At 40.5% G+C, this 20065-nt stretch overlaps 1 protein-coding gene across 2 annotated transcripts in view; it reads left to right on the forward strand.

Annotated features, from left to right (window-relative positions):
- LOC115372488 (cGMP-dependent protein kinase 1) overlaps positions 1-20065 on the forward strand; it is an 85471-nt gene that overhangs the window by 14065 nt on the left and 51341 nt on the right. For both annotated transcript variants that reach the window (XM_030070432.1, XM_030070427.1), the window contains exon 3: positions 18070-18183. In XM_030070432.1, the coding sequence (XP_029926292.1) occupies positions 18070-18183 (114 nt within the window). The remainder of the gene's footprint in view (positions 1-18069; positions 18184-20065) is intronic.

Below are 20065 nucleotides of genomic sequence, written 5' to 3' on the forward strand. Positions count from 1 at the left end.
AACAGTGAAAGAAAAATACTACATCTACAGTTAATATGATGGATGGGGAACATGAAAAGTGAAAATAAAATAGGACCTGGAGCTACTGTCTTGGGTGGACGCCAAAGTAGACGTGCTACCTTCTAGAATGAGAAGTTTGGGTCTATTAGTCAAGTATGAGTCAACTTAGGCAAGAGCAGGGGAGGACAATAAGATTTTCTAAATGGTCCAGCCGGTCAGTGGCTAATAGCAGGTAATTTGTTACTTTGATTAGAGCGGGCTCAGTGTTGTGCTACAGTCTGAAGCCAAAGTAGAGATGCATAGATACTGTTTGATTTGGGCCTTAGAGTGGGCCTTGTTGATAGTGGCTTGATTACTGCTGCTTTGTCTGAATCTGTAGTAGTGCCAGAGGAAAGACAACCTGTTCTAACACTACTTGAAGATGGGATTAAAGGACTAAAGTTAATAAAAAAAGACTACAGGCAATACTTCTTACAGTATTTTCTGGCCTGTACTCGAGCATGCTGATGAATTTAGACAGCCTCTGTTTTTAATGGCCATGCAGAAGCTGAGCAGCAGTTTTTTTTCTTTCATTTTTGACAGGACCAGCAATGTTAAGAGTAGTCCGGAGTGAAGCTTTGACATCATCGCTTTAACTGTTGACTGCTTTGTTCTCCACAGGAGTCCTTAGGCTGTATAAAGAGCCAAAGAGACTGCCTAGGATTTGTAAAGCAGTGTTAGGATTAATTGGCAGATTGACAGCTGGTTTCACAGCCACGCTGACAAACTGACAACGCATGATACATCAAGAACATTGTCACATAAACCAGGCTATTTGGTAGAGTTTTTTTGTAATGACATGCTTCGAGAGACGGATAAATTTAGAATGTGATGTGATTATATGTATATTAAACTCCCCAAATATGACTGCTCTGATAAACATTGCATCTCAATGGAAACAAGAAAACTTCTTTAAGAACCTGTGCAAGGATTTACCCGTTGTCCAATAGGAAGGAATTCAGTGTGTAGAAATGAAGAGCTAGTTACATATTAGAATCATATATCAGCACTGGGACCTGCTTTTATTTGACTCTCATGGGACATGGCTGTGTGAAAATGGCATTCATTAGGTTTTAGCCAGGTTTCAGTGAGTCAGTTTAATTCCGCTATCAGTTCAGTAATGAGACAGACTGTTTAAAAAGCCAAGTTCTACACAGTGTCTGCTTCCCATACACAGGGGCTTATAAGAAGGCAGGGGGTTAAGCACCAGACACTGGAACTGATGTGTGTGAATCTGTGGACGAGTGTTAATCATCAGCCCGACAGAGGTGACGTACCACACTACAACAATCCCATTCTTAGACTTAGTCTGACATAATTGATCCTAATATACATTCACATGCCAATGTATTCATTCTTGTCATGGACAAGACCACTGAACACATGTATCCTTCCGCCTATTTTATAGATCCGTGCGCCGCTGAAGGCATAGGTAGATCCAGCACAAATTAGGTTCTTCCAAAGCAACTATGTCTTTAAAGTCCGAGACATGTATTTCAAATACACATGATGCACTATAAATAAGACAGCTTTGATGTTGCTGTAAGGTTTATTTTTTTCATTTTGACAGAGCCAGGCTAATGACTCCCACAATCTTCAAGTCTTTATTCTAAGCTAATGCGAAATACTACCCACAGGAATCGAACCACTGGACGTACAGAGTTTAAAATGGTATTAAACATCTTGGTTGGAAGTCGGAAAAAGGGTATTTTGCTCAAAATGTTGGGAGTATTTCTTTAAATTTGTGGTAATGTCTTGGGCTCTGGCCAGCAGTGAACAGTGCATATTGGCAAAAAGTACTAATCTCACATTTTGAGTGATATAGTCGGTATTTACTTGGGTTACACGTGTATGTGTGTGTCCATGTTTTATTAGAAAGATCCAGTGTCGTACTGACATGATGTATATGTTCCCTCTGAGAACATTCCCACAGTGTGAAAGAAAAGATTAAAATCTCCAAGAGAAAGAATTGTTGAGGGGCTTTGTGATTTGCTTTTTGACAGTGATAGAGTAAGGAATGCTGTGTATAGCTATGAAAAACATGGGTTGAGTGCAACAGTTGTCATGGGCCATACATTATTTTCTTCCTCAGATAACGCTTTGCTTAACATGTTTATCTTCAACAATTTGAGTCATCTCCCCTCTGGCTGCCCCCTTTCTTGTTTCCACCCCTCTCGCCCCTCTCACCTACCATTTTTCTCTCTCTGGCTTGTTCGAGCATGTTCCTTGCCATGCCTTTTCATCCTAACTGTACAGGGCCTTGGCATGTTTTGCATTAACACTCATGTTCATAGTGTGCAGCCCAGGGATTGATAGGCTTTTGACAGGTCATTGTCTTTGGACGTCCATCATAGTCTGCGACCTTTTAATCCACACCGGCTAGACATCTTCATGTGTTATGCCATGCCAAACACACAGCCGCGTATATGAAATATCTTGTGTTTATTTTTTTTTTTAATTATTATTATTATTATTATTATTATTATTTTATTCAACATAGAAAGCAGGTGTACATTAGAAAGCAGCCTCTGCAAGCAGCATCTGCTCAACAACAAAATAATAAAGATCTAAATAAGGTTGGGCCACAACAATTATTACACTTATACATGATTATCACAGACAGATAATGCAACAGCAAAGAAAAAACGCCTGCACTTTCACACAACTTTTTTTGTTTTTGATTTTTAACCCAAACCAACACAATCTATCCCCAGAGATCATTCTCTAAATTTCATTATATTTTACAGATAAGCTATTTTAGTGCGTTCCATTGGATAGTGAACAAAACGACTGCAAAAGACAGACAAAGTAAAACAAATCAAAACAAAACAGAAGCAACTCATAGTTCTAGCAATGTTGAGTGCTTCCTTAATAGCATTGAGCCTAACCTGGTCTGCCCCATTCATTATAGTGACAGAGAGCTCCATAGATAAGGCCTCTATTAAAGAGTGATTCCACTGTTGTATAGAAAGAGCGTGTGGTGGTTCCCACCTAACTGCTAGCATCCTTTTAGCAACATTACATGCAGATAGCCACAGCTGTCTTTGAGTGTGGTTAAAATTCTGCCCAGAATCATCATTCAGGATCATACGTACTGGGGAACAATCAATATCCAAATCCAGTGTTTCAGTAAGATGTTTTGTTATTTGTTCCCAGAAACGTCTGACTGATGGACATTCCTACATAGTATGTATTGTGTTTATTTTATTAGCTGAAATTTATGGAGCATTTCAGGACATGCAGCAGGCTTATCATTTTTTGTTTGTTTGTTTGTTTGTTTGTTTTTGTTTTGTTTTTTTTCTCAATAAATGAAGTGCTCACCATTTCATGTTGAGACTTGGCAGGTGCATAATTGACTTGTTGCCATAGGGCTGCCTGCCTTGTGACAGGCGGCATTGTTCTAACACAGTGAAAGTAACAAGCAGCAATACAAAAACACATTTTATGTTATTAGAATTTCATTGGTCCATCAATTCATCCATCCATTTTCTAGCTGCCTATGGGGTTTCCGCGGCAACTTTGTCCAGCTCCTCCTGGGTGCCCTCAGGCAAGCTGGAAGATATAAGCCTTCCTGCATGTCCTGCTCTGCCCAGTGGTGTCCCTGCCCGGTGCAATTACCATTATCGATCCTCTCAGTTATAATATTAAAGTTTAACTATACATTGTTTTCACATGTGAGAGCATATACATTTCTTACTTCTAGTTAATGAACAGTTTGCATTGCTATTCCAAAGAATATCAAGGGCTTTCTTGCCTGAGCCCCATCAGAACAGGTTGCTCTTTGTAGTTATGTTCTTCATGCATGATGCAGTTGATAATTGTCGATGAGATGAAACAGAGGCTGTGGTGACAGAATTCACTCCGGCACTCAGATTTTTGTTATGATGAGCCTGTCTGTTTAATGAGTTTGTTGCATTTTGGATTCATCTGCCAGACCACAGCCGACATCGGTCCTCTCTAAAAACTGATTGCAAAGGAGACAAAAGCCCATGTTTCTATGGTGATGAGGTGGGTTTGTGATTGGCTGTGTCATGCAGTAACACCCGCACAGGTGGCTAATGATAATAATAACAAGTATAATCACATCCAATTATTATCAAATATATCTTCAATAAAAAAGCTTACATTATTTCATCATATTCAACAAACAAATGTATGGTAGTAGATGCTCTGATTTTACCTTTACATGAAGCAGTAGGAGACAGTATGGAGAAAATGTTAACAATTAACTTGTTAAAAGTGCAATAAAACCAAATGCATAGCCTTAGGGAATGGACATTTAGTGATATGTTTGGATGACTTATGTACTTTGAAATACAGGACATAAACTCACAAATAATGAATGTATACACAGCATGTGTATGTTATGATCTGCTTAGTCTCATATGCAGGACAAATTGTGTTCTTTGCCCCTGTTAGCTCACTAATTCCAACAATTACTATCCTTTGATGGTAATATTTCTTTGCATCAACTGTGGATATTGTTCATCATGTCTGTGTTGTGTAGCAGAATGGGCTCATTTTTGAAATTTATCTAAACAGGCTTCTTCTATATGTGTTAGCTTTGGAAACCTGCCAGCTCCCTAGTGGTATTTAGAAGGGTTAGTATTCTTCTGTGTACTCTTTCCTGTTGGCAACATTGCATCTCTCGTTGAATTTTCACACACCATGCTTTCCGATGCTTTCTGATTCTTTCTTTGCCTTTTATCTTAACCCTGCGTGGGAGGCAAGTGTGTTTAAAGACAGTGGGCTTAGCCAGGAGGATGCATGCATAGCTGATATTGTCTCTGGCTGTTTTTGTAAAGGAGAGTGAGCACTTTGCCTGCACTCCATATTTTATTAGTTTTACTAAGAGTGCAGGTAAGGTAGATGGAGAATTGGGGAGAGTGAGGAGAGAGGGAAGGGATATTGCAGTATGAGTCAATCTCAACCCCAAGTTCTGACAATACATTGACAGTTTCGTTGACAAGCTACCTCATTCAGTGCAGCCACTGATGCAGTGTAGACTAATTTATTCAGACTAAGGGATTTGAGAATATACGCAGGATTTGACACTTTCCTGACACAACCTGGACTGGAGTCCCAATTACTTTATTTGACCTGCTGTTAGGTAAGGCATGTGTAATACTCTCACATGTTTCTCCAAGAAGATTTGAATCGTCAAGTTGGTTTCAAGTGTGGTCAATAAATGTTTAACCATGACAGGAAAAAAAAAAAAATAATTCTATTCTGAGGCTTACGTTGAACCACTCCAGACAGTTTTGTCCCTTGTTGCTTCATTCACAAAGAACAATATCTCAATATTATGAATAACAATATTTACCCACTGTGGCTAGATACTCTTTACTTTGACAGCATTGTCACCGCTGACTGTGCACACTCAGACATGGTTGTCTGTGTAAACAACACTAATCTGTTTAAGTGTACCCATAATCAAATTTAAAAGCTATTAGAAAATGAGAAGCAAAGGTGTATGTTTGTTTACATTTAATTTCATGGCATATGTTATCATTTGGTAATCCCCTTCAGCATCTGCTGGCACCTTATCACCTCTCTGTCACCTTGTACTGTACGTTGTTGCTGGCTGAATTAAACCTCACAGCGACATAGACCTTGTGAGGGTGGAGATCTTGAGCTCTGCGACATATACCATCCCTGTTTGGAACAGTTAACAGGGAGTAATCCCAGTTAACTGTGATGCCAGTGGACCCGAAAAGAAATATCTCGGTTTCTCAACCCAGTGCCACCCCAAATAAGTAACCAACTTACTAACTAATCCGCTAAAAAATGAACACATCAATTGATAAACCAGTCAGTCCTGAAGGGAACCAAATCGAGAGCTGACCCAGTGACCAGTGAATCACTGGGAGTCAATATGAATGAATGGCTCTCTCTAAGATTCTGACAGCTGCTCTGGTATGAGGGGCTCATCTCCTCCCAGTGGTATTAGTGGGAGGCTTCAGAGCGAAGCTCACTGTGCTTGTGGTCAATGAGGCAGAGTACAGGAGAGGGGCTCCTCTCTCATCATGAGTTAAGCTGAGAGATGCAATCAATAAGGGCACCTCAGTGTGACTCGCTGTTGCAGGCATTAGGGGACAGAATATATGAGGCAAATGGTACGGACTCTCTACTGCCGTGTCTGCTCCTGTGACATGACTACAGCTGTTCCCATTAATACTACATCTACTACTAATGATAATCATAATAATAAAGCAATAAGTCATTTTGCTTTTATTTTGATATATGGATTTCTTTGTATAATTTCCCTGTGTAGTGTTACACATGTCAGCACATTGCTTTCACTTTAATAAACCACTTCCTCTGATACTACTAGAGCAGAAATCATCCTTCTACTAAACACGCTAGGGATGGATCATTATGGTTATTATTATAGTATATTTGCATATTAATAAGGTGATATGGAAATAGCAAACATATGGGCTACAGAAGCATCAGTGCACAAACCCAGTGTGCTTCATTGTTGCCTGGCAACTTAACGAATGCAGATCTCAAATTGTTGCTGCTGCTGCTGTCAAAGTAGCATCCTGGGAAGGCGGCACAGCAAAGTAAAATGTTGAGGCTCCCAGATTTAGTTTGATAGGCCCCTGATAATACCACATATAGGCAACAATTGACACAGGAACCGCTGCATATCTTGACAGCACTCAGCAGAAACCAGATGTAGGTTAATAATGAGCCTTAACCCAGTGCTGAGGCGGAGAATCACTCGCTTCTACCGAGAGACTGTCTTAGGGAACTCAATTTCAACTAGTTCGGACTAAAATTGAATAGGAGATCCACCTTGTGAGTGTTTGTGTGTGTGTGTTGAGTTATGTAAGTTGGCATGCAATACTATTATTACCACTAGATTGAGTCACATAAAGTTGACCTTTTCCAAGGCCATCGGCTCTCCATGGTATCTCTAATGAGGCTCTCAGTGGGGATATAATAAAGAGTCCTCTAGGCTCAAGGTGAGGGGTCCGTAATTGGAATGCCATTTAAGCGCTCTCCGTGGTTTCTCGCACAGGCTTCAGAAGGAGCTGTCAGGATCAGGTGGTAACCCTGTATCACTCCCCTTACTTGTGGTAGACACCAAATCCACCCCTGTCACCATGATGAAATAGAGGCAAGGGTAGAGAAGCTAGGCTGAGTAGCCTAACTCACATACTGTAGCGTTACGTATTTTTCAACCCAGACCAAATTTAAACGTTGATACTCATCATTTATAGCTACACAGCAAAACTGCTAGTGGTGCGTGGATCAGCTCTGACACCATCCGCGCGCATGCATAAATCATCCACCCTCCACCCACCTCAACTGATTATTTTCTCCAACGTTGAGACCCGCAACCTGTAGTTATCAACCTGACAGAACTGGGGAAACTCTCCAGAATTCAACTTTAAGCTTTGGAATGTATTATTTAGCATTTATGATAATACATTTTCTTGTATACATCCACACCATTCTGCTGGTATCACGAATGGTCACAAGACGAAGAAACTGAATTTTTCTCCATGGGCAATACTGAAGGAATACAATGTTGTTGCAAGTAGGAAATTTACATGATTGAAATTCCAAGGTCCCATGAATGCACCATTAGCTGACTCAGCAGCAAAATAGTGTGGATGTATTCAAGACAATATGCCATTTAAATGCTAAATCCGACCCGATAAAAAGCACCGCCTGCAACCATATTTTGGCTGTACAATTGTAAGGCGTGTTTGATTGTGCTGTGAGTTTCTGTTTGCAAAAGGGACATTTGTAATGTCTTTTGAGGTGAAAAACGAGCACCCTGTTCGATTGTGCTGAAAGTTATCAAGAAGCTGCAGCAGAATGGCGAGTTTCTCATGAGTAAAGCTCCCTATCTGGTTGTGCTCTGTATGTTTATAAATGATTGGTATCGACATTTTACAGTAATATTGCCTGGATTGCAAAATACCTACACCATTTAAGTGTGTAATCATTTTTTTTTTTTAAATTTATTTATTTATTTTTTTTTTGTTAAATAAGAGGCTGTCTCAGTCTAGCACAGAGGAAGATATGTTGCACGTTGGTGAATGTATATATTTTTGTGTATTTGTGTGTGTTGTGGTGTGCATTTCCTCTTCTAAGCACATTGCTGATGTAATCCTGAGGTATGAAAACAGATTGTTGTGAAAGAGACTGCAGAAGAAATGCCTCTATTTCATGCCGCTTTGTAATTTGGTATCTAATTTACAGCTGAGAATGTGACAGTGAATTCACCATATGCAGAGCCTATATTACCTGCGCTATGTCGGAAATGGCCTCTCATTTATGAGATGCGTTGAAAAGACAAGAACACATATGGCAGAGGAAGCAAAAGCAAGGAAATGGAGTTCTCTATAGCTCTCACCCTCAGTTCAGGAAGATTACAGAATTCCTAGGGAAGGGGTAAACACCCCAATACGTTTGCTAACATGGGCTAATACATCTGGCGAGAAGGCTATAATAACCTCAGCTAATGTGTCATTTATGTGCAAATAAATGTGTATGTGTGGGCTGCAGACTAATAATCTCACCTACACTGAGCAGGGCACAAAGTGAAAGGACTTTCACTCTGGCTTCTGTCTCTTCTAATTTCCCTTCCTCTCTCTCTCTCACAGACACACTCAGGCTCACTCACGCTCACACACACACACGTGTCACAGGTTATCAAATCCAATATGCTGTAATTAACAAGGGACCAGAGACCTGCACTTTTCCCTCGATCACTTCTCCTCCCATTTTACCAGCTCCAATCTGTCCTTTTGCTCATCACCCACTCTTTCCTTCTTTCTTCTCCTTTGTGTTCATCTCAGCGCATTTTTTTCCTGCAGTATTCCCCTGTATTCTCTCTCTTTCTGCTATACACCACCCTTTCCCCCCTATTTTCTCTTCTGCCATAACTAGTACAGTAGAAGTGGGGTTCCTCCTCTTTTCTCGCTTATCTCCTCTTTTCTGGCTGGTATGACACGGCATATGATTTTTCCCTCAGCTTTTAGAGTAAGAATTGATTCCTGTTTCCAGTTCAAAGAGGCAGAAAAATACACCTTGGATGGAGAATTAATGACTAATTTGCGAAAGGTCCCTCCATGAGCTTTTTTTCTCATTGTGATGAAACCTGCTTTTGAGAATTCCTCATCTGGAAAGAAGGTGCTCATAGTCTGTGTGTGTGTGTGTGTGTGTGTGTGTGTGTGTGTGTGAGAGAGAGAGAGAGAGAGAGAGAGTGCACAAGTGTCAAATTAGCCTTTATATCATGCAAATGTTTGAAGCCCCATTCTTTGCATTGACTTGAGGTGTAAATTGTACTGTAGTGTGTGTGTGTGTGTGTGTGTGTGTGTGTATGTGTGTGTGTGTGTGTGCACGTATGATGGGGGGTTACTGGCTATAGAGTTGGAGTAATGCTGAGAGTCTGCTGTGACTGGATAAGCTCTCTGTTTGCTGAGGTTCAGAGTGGGGATACAAGATAGGACACAAGTAATCTGCTCTGCTACAGTGACTGACAAATCCCTCCCTTAACCCCTAGTCACACACACGCACGCATGCATGGACACACACACACACACACACACACACAAGTCAGCACAAATGTGGAAAATGTCAGAGTAAGTTGAAGAAAACAAATCCAGCACACGTGCATCCTTACATAACATCTACAGTCCCACTTGCATTCGTGCACACACACACACACACACACACACACACACACACACACACACACACACACACACACACACACACACCAAACCACACTCATACAAAGTTATTCTTTTTAGGCTTTGAAGTGGTGGCTGTAAAACATCATTTTTTATCAGGTGTTTTTGGCTTTTTTTTTTATTAACCTACATACTAGAGAAACCACATCTGAATAGCAGACCTGAATACAGTGAGAATGACATGGTCCCATTAGTAAAGCGTTTCACTGGAGTCGAGGTGCACTTTGAGATAAGGGTGACCTGTTTCTTTTGAATTTCTCCTCCATCACCAAAGACTTCTGACATAAAATCCAGCAAAAATCCATCTCTTTGATCTGTTGTTGGACTTTGATGGCAAAGGCCAGATAGTCTTCTTCTTCTTAACTTTTGAACGCTCTTTTTTTCTGTATTATGTACATATCACTTTGACAGCATGACATTGTGTGTGTGTGTGAATATATGTACATTCATGCACTTGCACTTAGGAGTGCGTATATCCAAGTGTGCGTGATATATGTGTGCACTTGTGCGTCCATGACTTCCGCAAGGCACTGACAAAACTGACAGGAGGTACAAGTCTCTGTAAATGAGGCTTGCTGATGGCTCAGTGGTGATGTACCATGCTACTGAAATGAGAGCAGGCTGCGGAAATGAGAGAAGCCTGTTATTGTCGTACTTTAGATGCCACATTAATCTGCGCTCTAACGCCGAAGCTCCCTAATTACATCTGCTCTGAACAAGTGAAAAAAAAAAACAGAAAAAACAAAAATGCTCTGCGCACATGGCATCAATGCTAACTGCTAATTACAAAGCTCCGATTTGGTCTATGAATACAAAATGAACATTTTCACTGCCCCCCTACTCAGGCTATCAATCAGCTTGTCAACACAGGAGCCATAATCGCAGTTTGATGACTAGGAGAGTAGCAGGGATGGAACGGCGCCATTATAATGCTTTAATGAAAGCGGAGATGGGGGATGGGGTCTAGACAGGGAGATTTGGCCGTCACGCCTCGCCTCAGATATCCCAACAGCGAGAGTAACCCACAGCATGAGGCTGAAAGGTTTTTAAAGTAGACACACGTGATGGTGTTCTTGCGTGAACACTTGTCTCAAAGGTAGAGTGATGCAAAAGGGATGAAACCAGTTGCCCTGCGTGTCCCCCCTTCACAGCGCACCGGTGTTTCAGGTTTTAGCTGCTACTTGTTGAGAACTAATTCTCTACATTGCCGGTGGCAGGCACGGTCTGTGTGATGGCTGCTGAGCTGAACTCATTCAAAAAGATTTGAGGAGCTCTCATGTCAAATGATATGATGTTTGGCGGGCGTTAGTACTCACTTCACATTGACTTGGGCAGCCCGGCCTCCTCCGTCTGTTTTCCCTCTCTTTGTCATCATCTTCCTCACCTACACTTTGATTCTCACCCCTCTTGTTTTCCTCCTTTTTTCTCTTTTCTCTCAAGCTGTTTCTCTCTCTGTCTTGTCCTTTGTGCTTCTGCTCTCTCTCTCTCTCTCTTGCTCTTGGCTTTAGTTTATATCCATATTTTCTTGTACTCTAAGGTCGTCTTGTCCTTAATTGGAGACAAAGTAATGCATGACTTGTGCTTAAACACTGTGGCAAAACAAACAGTCTTCATTATGAAACACGGTCACAGTTCTGCGGTCAGGAGGAATTGCAATTTTTACAACTTTGATTAATTCAGTAATGTCCATCCATGTCTGCCTCAAACCCTTAACCCACAGAAAAAATCAGAGCCAGAATTTTATACCAACTTTTCACTGATTTTCCCAGCTGTACTCCAGCTGAGGTACATTCATTTCAATCCTGAAAACCATTTTTCAAAGTTTTCCATTTTCTGATGTCTCTTGAATGTGTTGATGCATTTTTTTTCCCTCAATACATAACAGGGCAGCTATGAATACTTACACAACACAACTGCTGTGCAAAGACATTCTGTTTGGGTTTTCTGAAATGTTATTTTGTGTTCTTTGAAGCAAAAAAACATCTGACAAAGACCAGCTTGCTCTGGGTTGACCTGTTGTGTGTAAGGCTATGATTTCAGAACTGGATCAATCGAGCCTTAGAATGTAGTTTTTTTTTTTCTGAAAGCACCGCATCTTTATAAAGGAAAAATGATGTTAATTTGTAAATGAATTGGAACCTTTTTCTTGAAGCAGTCCCTGTTGAATACTTCCCACGCTCAGCTAAAAGTTTTCTTTCTCCCATGACTTGTCTCTTAATAAACCAATCAAGACTCTTTGATGCAGTGGGGCTCGTCTTAGGTCAGCTTCCTTCCTCCCTTATTCTAATCAAAACTGTCAGAGGAAAATGTAACAGTTGACCTCAAATCAGAATGAAGAAGCAGTTTGATTGTTTTACCACTCATTAGGTAATGACCTTTCTTTTTGCCTGTGGGAATAAGACGAGGCAGATGTTACCTTTGAACCAGTATCAGTGTTACCATGTCCCTTATGGATAGTGAATGGAGGGATAGGAATGGGTAATGTGTAATCTGATCCCTGAGCCCCAGCAGAGGAAGAACAAGCGAGATGGGACGCTGGTTGTATGTTATCCTCCATGGGACACTTTGTACTCCCCCACATCCTGTTTCTTTATGTCCATTCTGTGATGTTTGCAAAACATAAAAACTGGCAATGGGAGAAGAATTAAACTGTAGCCTGCGCCTGACCCCCTGAAAGTCTTTATTTATACACAGAGCCCTAATGGGTTCAGCATGGAAACAAACTGATGTTCTTAACCTTAAATTAAATTTGCGGGTGATACTGTAGAGAGGTTTAAGCCACATTTTGCTGCAAGTGACATAATACACAGCCGTGTTGTTTTCTCCTGCCTCTCTAATCATGCTGCATTTAGCCATTAAGTGCCACATTTTTGTCTAAAACACAGATGACTGTAAACAAAAAGGAAGTTCAGATATCTTTGCACAACTGAAAAAACATGGGTAATTTAAATGACTCCTGATAAAGGGCTAGTTAGAGCACATTCATAATAGCACATGGCAATATGGCCTATAAATACACACATAAAGCACCTCATAAATGTTCATTTTAACCTGTTGATGCATCCAGCCACATCAGTATGATGACTTTTGTAGGGCTTGGCAATATGGACAAAGATCAAATATTGTGATATTTTTGACCAAATACCTCGATATTGATATTGTGGAGCTGACTATTAGTTCTTCCAATAAACATTTACAAAATGACATTTTTGATAAACAATCATCAGTGATGCCTTTATAATAACTAAGCGGGTAAAGGCAAACAGCTAGAACTGTCCGTTCAGAAAATATCACTTTACTGTAATGTAACATTTAAAATCAGTTGTTAGAAGTCTATGGGAGTCATTAGCCTGACTCTGTCAAAGTGAAAAAACAAACCTAACAGCAACTCTGAAGCTGTCTTATTTACACAGTATATTGTGTATTTGAGCTGCTGTAAGGTTTATTTATCACTTTGACAGAGACGTGAAAATGATATGTTGTCTCAGTCTGGGTAGGTCAGAAAAAGGGTATATTTCCCCAAAATGTTTGACTAAGGGTTAAAAAGACATTTTTCATTCCATCTCAACTTTAATCTGTTATATTTTCACCTCACTGAGAGATGAAGTCAAACCAAATGACGCCATCCTTTTGAGTTGGAATGCTGCCAGAATCACATCTGATCTGAAACCAGGCGGAAGTCTGCCCTGAGGTCTGCCCTGATGTCCCACTATGTAGCGCGTGGTACTGTGTGCATTCAAATGACCGGGCACATTTACAGGCTGCACAGCCCCGGGGAACACGCTGCGATACTTCGACAATGGACAGCGTAACGGCTCTCAGTGTTAACAGTGCTTTATGGCATTTTGGATTTTGCATTTCTGCCTCTTATCACATCTTTCACTGACCTTTTGACACAACGGCGAACACAGTTATTGGAAGCTGGCTTAGCAAAATATAAATATACTTTCATACGTCTATCAGATCAAAAGTGAGCATGAATGCCCTCAGTCCTCTCATTTGAATAAGGTTTCAATAGCACTTGTGTGTGAGAGGATTTTTTACATGCGAATTATTTGGAGCTAGATTGCATCACCACTTCCCACTCTGTTTTATGTTTGACTTGACTGTTGTGATAAGTGTTATAAAGCAGGTTATGACCGACCAAAACGGGAAGTGCATGCTAGGCTATTGACATTTGCAGCTGTGTGTGTGTGTGTGTGTGTGTGTGTGTGTGTGCATACAGCATTTGCATTTTTGTTTATGAACCTCTGGATGACAGGCTCCCTGAAAAATGCCGTTTGTGAAATTCTGGTTGTTTGATTAGCAACAAATGAAGCAGTTCCCGGCAATTCCCACATATCCTGAAATCAGTAAGCTGTCCAAAGCAAGCGCTGCGCTCTCGTGAAAAATGATCTGTGTGGCTCTCCATGGGAAATTAGTTATCAGCTTACAGACTGCCGAGCCTGTTGTATTAGCCACCTGATGTATGGTTGTCTAAGTCCTTGTGTGAACCCAGCCACAAGATTCTGCTGCTATTAAATCACAGACTGCCCTTTATCACACTTAAAGGGGACCTCTGTGCCTTGTGTCCTGCTGAAAAGGGTACCAATTAGTCTGAATAGTGCCAAATTTGTCCGAGCACGAGATGCTGCGATGTGCTTGAACTTTACATTTCTTTTCTCTCCTTACTGCTCTCTGCAAACAACTTTTTCAGTGCGATGACTCTTCATGTAATCAGGGGCTTTTATCAAGATCGAGGGAAACCCGAGGACAAAAGAGGAAGATTCACAGAAGTGACCGGGGAAATATGCAAAAGAGTTCAGTCACACATTCTGGTTGTCAAAAAATCATCTAAAATCATAGAGGGAGAAATAAATTCTGATTTTAAAGCGATATCCAGTCTGTGCTATAAAATGTACGGTAGCAAAAATCTGCCTTGTCATGTTTAGCTTTTAAAATAACCTTTCCTGATTTGGTACCATAATTCTTGTATCTGAAACAAAGTAAATATGTGATGTATAAAAGTAGCTTCAAAACTGTAAATGTAATGTACTGTGATCTGGGCTGGGTGATGTATCGATATTATATCAATATTGTTTTACGCCAAGACTGTATTGATCAATATATCAGGATTTTGGATATTATAATATTGTGATATTTATGGGTATTGTGATACTTAATATTGTGTTAACATTAAAAGTGTCATTGTTTAATTATTTTATGGAAGCACCAATAGGCCACGAAATATCAGCAAAATATTGATATTATTGCGGTATTAGGTCAGAAATATCGTTATATTTGATTTTGTCATCCAGCCCTAACTGTAATACACAGTATTTTTCCTTTTTCAAGTCCGGAAAACTTTCCAGGATAAATAACAGCGGAGAAAGTGAAAATACATGCAAAACACCGTGGCAACTGCATCCATTGCCTTCATAGCAGAAGGGGCAGCATGTAAATTCAAAATTTCTCCATAATCAGATTTATATATGCTTGTGCATTGTTGATTTTTCCATTAACAAAAAAATTATATTCACTGTCTCGGTACAACAATCCAATTTTTCAGCTCAGTTTTTTTGCTAAGGTGTTATAATGTCTATTGATGCTAGATAAAACATTCTCGTCATTACTCTGTTTGCTCTCATGTGTCACCTCCATAATCAGTTATTGGACACTCGGAGCATGAATGAAAGGTAAAATTGAGATTTTATGTGCTTTTGACAAACCAAGAAACTTGTTATGGGTTGTGCAGCTCATGCTGATAAAGTTTTAAAGCAGCTCCATTGTTAAAGATTCTAAATATATCTTTTTATGGCTGAACATTATGTTTTATTTTTTGCCCCCAGCTGCTCCTCCATTTGTTTGGAAAGAGAGAGAGAGAGAGTGTGTTACAGGAAGGCTGGGAGCACAAAGAGACTGTTGAGCAGGGGCAGTGAGAAGTGAGGGGAGGTGGACTCTGAGATGGTGACACAGATATAAGAGCTGAAATCTTTCGGTCCACACATGTCAGTTTCACGCTCAATGTTAATGCACATTATGTTGCACGATGACAGCAAAATGATGCACTACAGCTCCGACGACATGGGAAGCGCTGCAAAATGGGCAAAGTGCAAAAGGTATAAGGCATAGTGAGGCATTTTATCTGTCGAACTCATATCATCTTTTTTCTAAAGGGGCTCTTTACTCTCTATATCAAGGCAAAGAATTTAAAATTTGACACTAAATATGACTCATCTTCACCTCCTGTTGTTTTGCCATGTTTTCATCAGGAACCTTGAACTTTGTTTTAACTGATCTTATTTTTCCTCAAGCTTTCTCACTCTCTGAGCCAGAGTTGCACTCCCATTGGAGCACTGATTTTCCATGAAAGCACATACAGTATGGCGAGGTTTGTCTAAACACAGAGCCTGCAGCCGTCGTCCGACCACAGGGAAAACAAAAACTTACTCTGTAAAGGAACAAATCAAGGAAATCCTCTTGCTTTTTAGCATTTAGTTTTATTAGGAAAGACACACTGGTATGGGAATATGGGATAGTTTAAGTGCTCACATATGTTATTCCCTAAATAATGAGCTTCCTATGTCTGAAACAGGAGTTGGTCGCTCCTCTTCTGTGTTCGCAGCTACTTTGGAAGTGACTTGCAAAAATGGAAACAGTTACTGTAAGCATTATGGGGGTAATTTTACATATTTAAACCCAAATCAATTAATGTTCAGGCCACAGTCCAGGGTTGGGAATTTTATTGACGTTATAGATTTGTTCCTTGAGTTCTAGTTACTTTTAAAAAGTTTATTCTCATTAGTATATTGATTCCACATTCCTAATCTATAATGCAAAAAACTTTCCACCTCAAGGATTATCTGATTACCTGTAGGATTATCTAATCCCACTAGCATATTATTTCACTTGTTTTAAGAAAAGCTAGATTTTATCACTGAATATGAGACTAAATGGCTTGATAAAGTGGAGATTTGTGCAGTGTATGTGAATAAATTGTTCCAATATGATGCCTCAAGTAGCAGTTTATTTTGTTGATAGAAATGCCATGTAACAGGAGTGCATGCGCCTTTGTAGGAGGCCAGTAGAGCCTCCACATTATAAAATATTATTATTTTTTCTAGTACAGTGAGTCAAGAGCACTCTGGCAAGATGCCCCTAAAATGAAATAAAACGCCTTGGGCACCCATCATCCACTCCACTCCATCACAAAAAACTTTGTATGCTGCGCAAAATGAATATAGCGGAGGAGAGCTCATATACATATATATATATATATATATATATATATATATATATATATATATATATGTATATACATGTGTAATCAAGGAAAATAAATGTGTGACTGGAATAGTATTATGGCTAATGGTGTACTTGCAGAGGTGTAACGATTTTCTCATTGCATCAATGGACTGATTATAAATTCTGCATTGATCTGCTAAAAGAAAGAAAGAAAGTGAGTCACTCTTACTCGGTCTGAATCGATGTGGAATGCTTTTTCGAGTCTAACAAGTCCTTAAAAAAATAAAATAGAAGTATAAATAAATACATTAATAAGACCTAACTTGGTAATCTATCAAACTACTATGAAATGGAACTTTTTTTTTTTTTTGAATTTATAATGTTTAAGTAATTCTGTTGTGTGATTTTCTACTTAATGGATGCAACATTTTGTCAAGAAGTGCTGCATGAAATTGCTCACTTGAATTTTAGATTGTTGGTAAATCGAATCGACAGCCAGTGAATCATAATTGAATCTCTGTTAGTGTCCTTGTTTCGGGATACCACTTGTGCTGAAGCATGGTGCTTTATCCTCTGATCAAATGTCTTAATAATAAAGGGTTGCAGCTGTTGAGTTGTAAACTTTTATATTTCACCAATTAGGCAGCAAGGAAGGAGGTTTTCTACAACCTTCACCAGCTGGTGACCAAGGTTTTGATTTATGATTTGATTTATTTATTTATTTATTTATTTTTTGAAAACAGGGACAAGGTACAGGGGACATTAACCCGAAAGGGAGAGATGCACAGTACAAGGCTATAGCCCTAAAGCTAATTTCCACCCTTAGTCCCTAAAAAATGCACACTGCTGAAGGTTGCAGAGCTGAAAACATTCTGAGTGGCAAAAATGTTTAAATATAGTTAGTAAGACTTGACAAGCAAGCACAACCCTTTATTAAAACACTTTAATCTTTGTCAAACTCAGATTGTACGTAGCACCTCCAGATTTTTTTTGCATGTAGGTGTGTAGGACAGCAGGATGCAAACTAACCTTTGTTAAGCAAAAGATTCATACCCATTTATGTTTGTGTTTCTGTGTGTGTGTGTTGCAGATGGGAAGGTGGAGGTGACGAAGGAGAGTCTGAAGCTCTGCACCATGGGCCCTGGGAAGGTGTTTGGAGAGCTGGCTATTCTCTACAACTGCACCAGGACCGCCACTGTCAAGAGTGAGTCTCCACAGACCTGCGAGTGACCTCCTGTGTGCTTCCATACGTCTGTGAATAATTGTAATTTTGAGGTGTCAGACTTGGGATTACAGATATGATCTCCTGTCCAAACGCTCACATACTGATACACATGGACTTACTCACACATACATACGCAAACACTGCAATGTGTTGACAAGGTGTGGAGGATGGAGGGCCCTATCTGCTCACGAGTTATCAGTCCCCAGTTGACTCAGGGAGAGGGATCACTCTGTCATTGTTAGAATGGGAGCATGGGACACACTGATAGCATTGTTCCTCATTGGAGATGAAACACTGCCCATCAGTGCCGCGCGTTCTCACTCTACTCCGGTTAAAGTGCCTCACTAGACCTCTGGCAAGCAGAATGGCAAGGTCGACTGCCTCGGCTCTTTCATGTGTCAAAGCCTCAGCTATGAAAGATGCACACTAGGTGTGTGGGAAGTCTATTAGCCTGCTGATTTGAATTCTTCGCTTTAATAGAGTAAAGACTCGGAGATTGAGAAAGGAGAGGACAGATGGTTAGATCGCGCGCATCCTAGAACTGTTATGAGAGAGTGTGTCAGGATGAGAAATGTGTGTTTATGCAAGGCAGGAAATGGGAAATGGCTGGAAACGTGGCTTTGGATAGAGTAATGAATAGATAGAGGGCGAGACAAGAGGAGATGTGAGCGATGAGAACATGTTCACATAAATGCACTTTAAAGTGAAATAAATGGAGGTGGGTAGGGGTCTTCATCTCTTTTCTCTCTTTGACTGACAGGCCGCTGTAGGTGCTATATAAAATACTATCATTCAGCGTAATTGCTGTTGATCTGGTAATCAATTCCACACACAGTTAGCTGATTGATTTCTCGTCAGTGAGTGGCTGGCTGGTTGGCTGGGACTGTGATCTATGTGTTATGTATGAGTGGCAGAGAGTCCCTTGGGCCCACCAGGGTGAGAGGTGGAGCCAGGTTGGGTGTGGAGGAATGACTGTTGCAGAGATGCCAGTAAGGCTGCATGCCCCTTGCTGACCCCTCTTAGGTCTCATGTTGATCTCCTACCTCTGGCCAAACTGATGGACCTGCCGACACCGTTGCCATGGTGACAGGTCCCCAAGGAGAGGCAAGGCATCTCTCTGGAGGGATAAAATCTTCCTTTCCCCACAGGTTACACAGTGTCTCTCTCTTCTTTTGTACGCTCCTTTGCCCTCCGCCCCACCCACCTCCACCTGCCTCCTCTGTCACTAATGCCTTCAGCCCTCTGGAGGGAGAGAGCAGAAGTGCGCCTCAGTGAGGTAATGGCTTGATTAAAACTCTGTATGGAACAAATGATGCAATTGTCTACATGATCAGCGGTGTGTTTACTGCCCAATGGCGTGTCTGGCACCATTGCAGAGGGTGGTTGTGTTTAATGGACGGCTGTGCCCTAGGAAGTCAGCTGACGCATGGTGGATGTGACAGGCACCAGTGGAAATCCCCGGGACTGCATAATGAAGTAGGCATGGCAGTGTCAGAGAGGGAAAGAAAGCAAAAGAGAGACAGAGCCTCCAATCAACCAGTTTAATTTGATCTGTGTATGGGAGCATGTAGGAGCTATTCTCAGCATAATTTCAATTCATATTGCATGCTTTCCTAAGTCACATGCATGAGTAATTAAGACTTGGCAGGATTTAGATGTTAAAGCTGCTAATGTGGACTCCAAAGAGCCCCTCCATAACTGTCTACCAGTTTTTCAAAGGTAACTGATGATGACATTACTGCTAAGTATGTTAATGGACAGCTCATTCTAGTCTGTCACTTGTTTTACAAACAATTCACAGAAACAATTAGGAGTCATTATGTGTAATCACTTATTTGCAGAAATGATGTTTCTTGTGTGA

The sequence above is a fragment of the Myripristis murdjan genome, chromosome 15 (assembly GCF_902150065.1).
Source record: "Myripristis murdjan chromosome 15, fMyrMur1.1, whole genome shotgun sequence".
NCBI classification, from domain to species: Eukaryota; Metazoa; Chordata; class Actinopteri; order Holocentriformes; family Holocentridae; genus Myripristis; species Myripristis murdjan.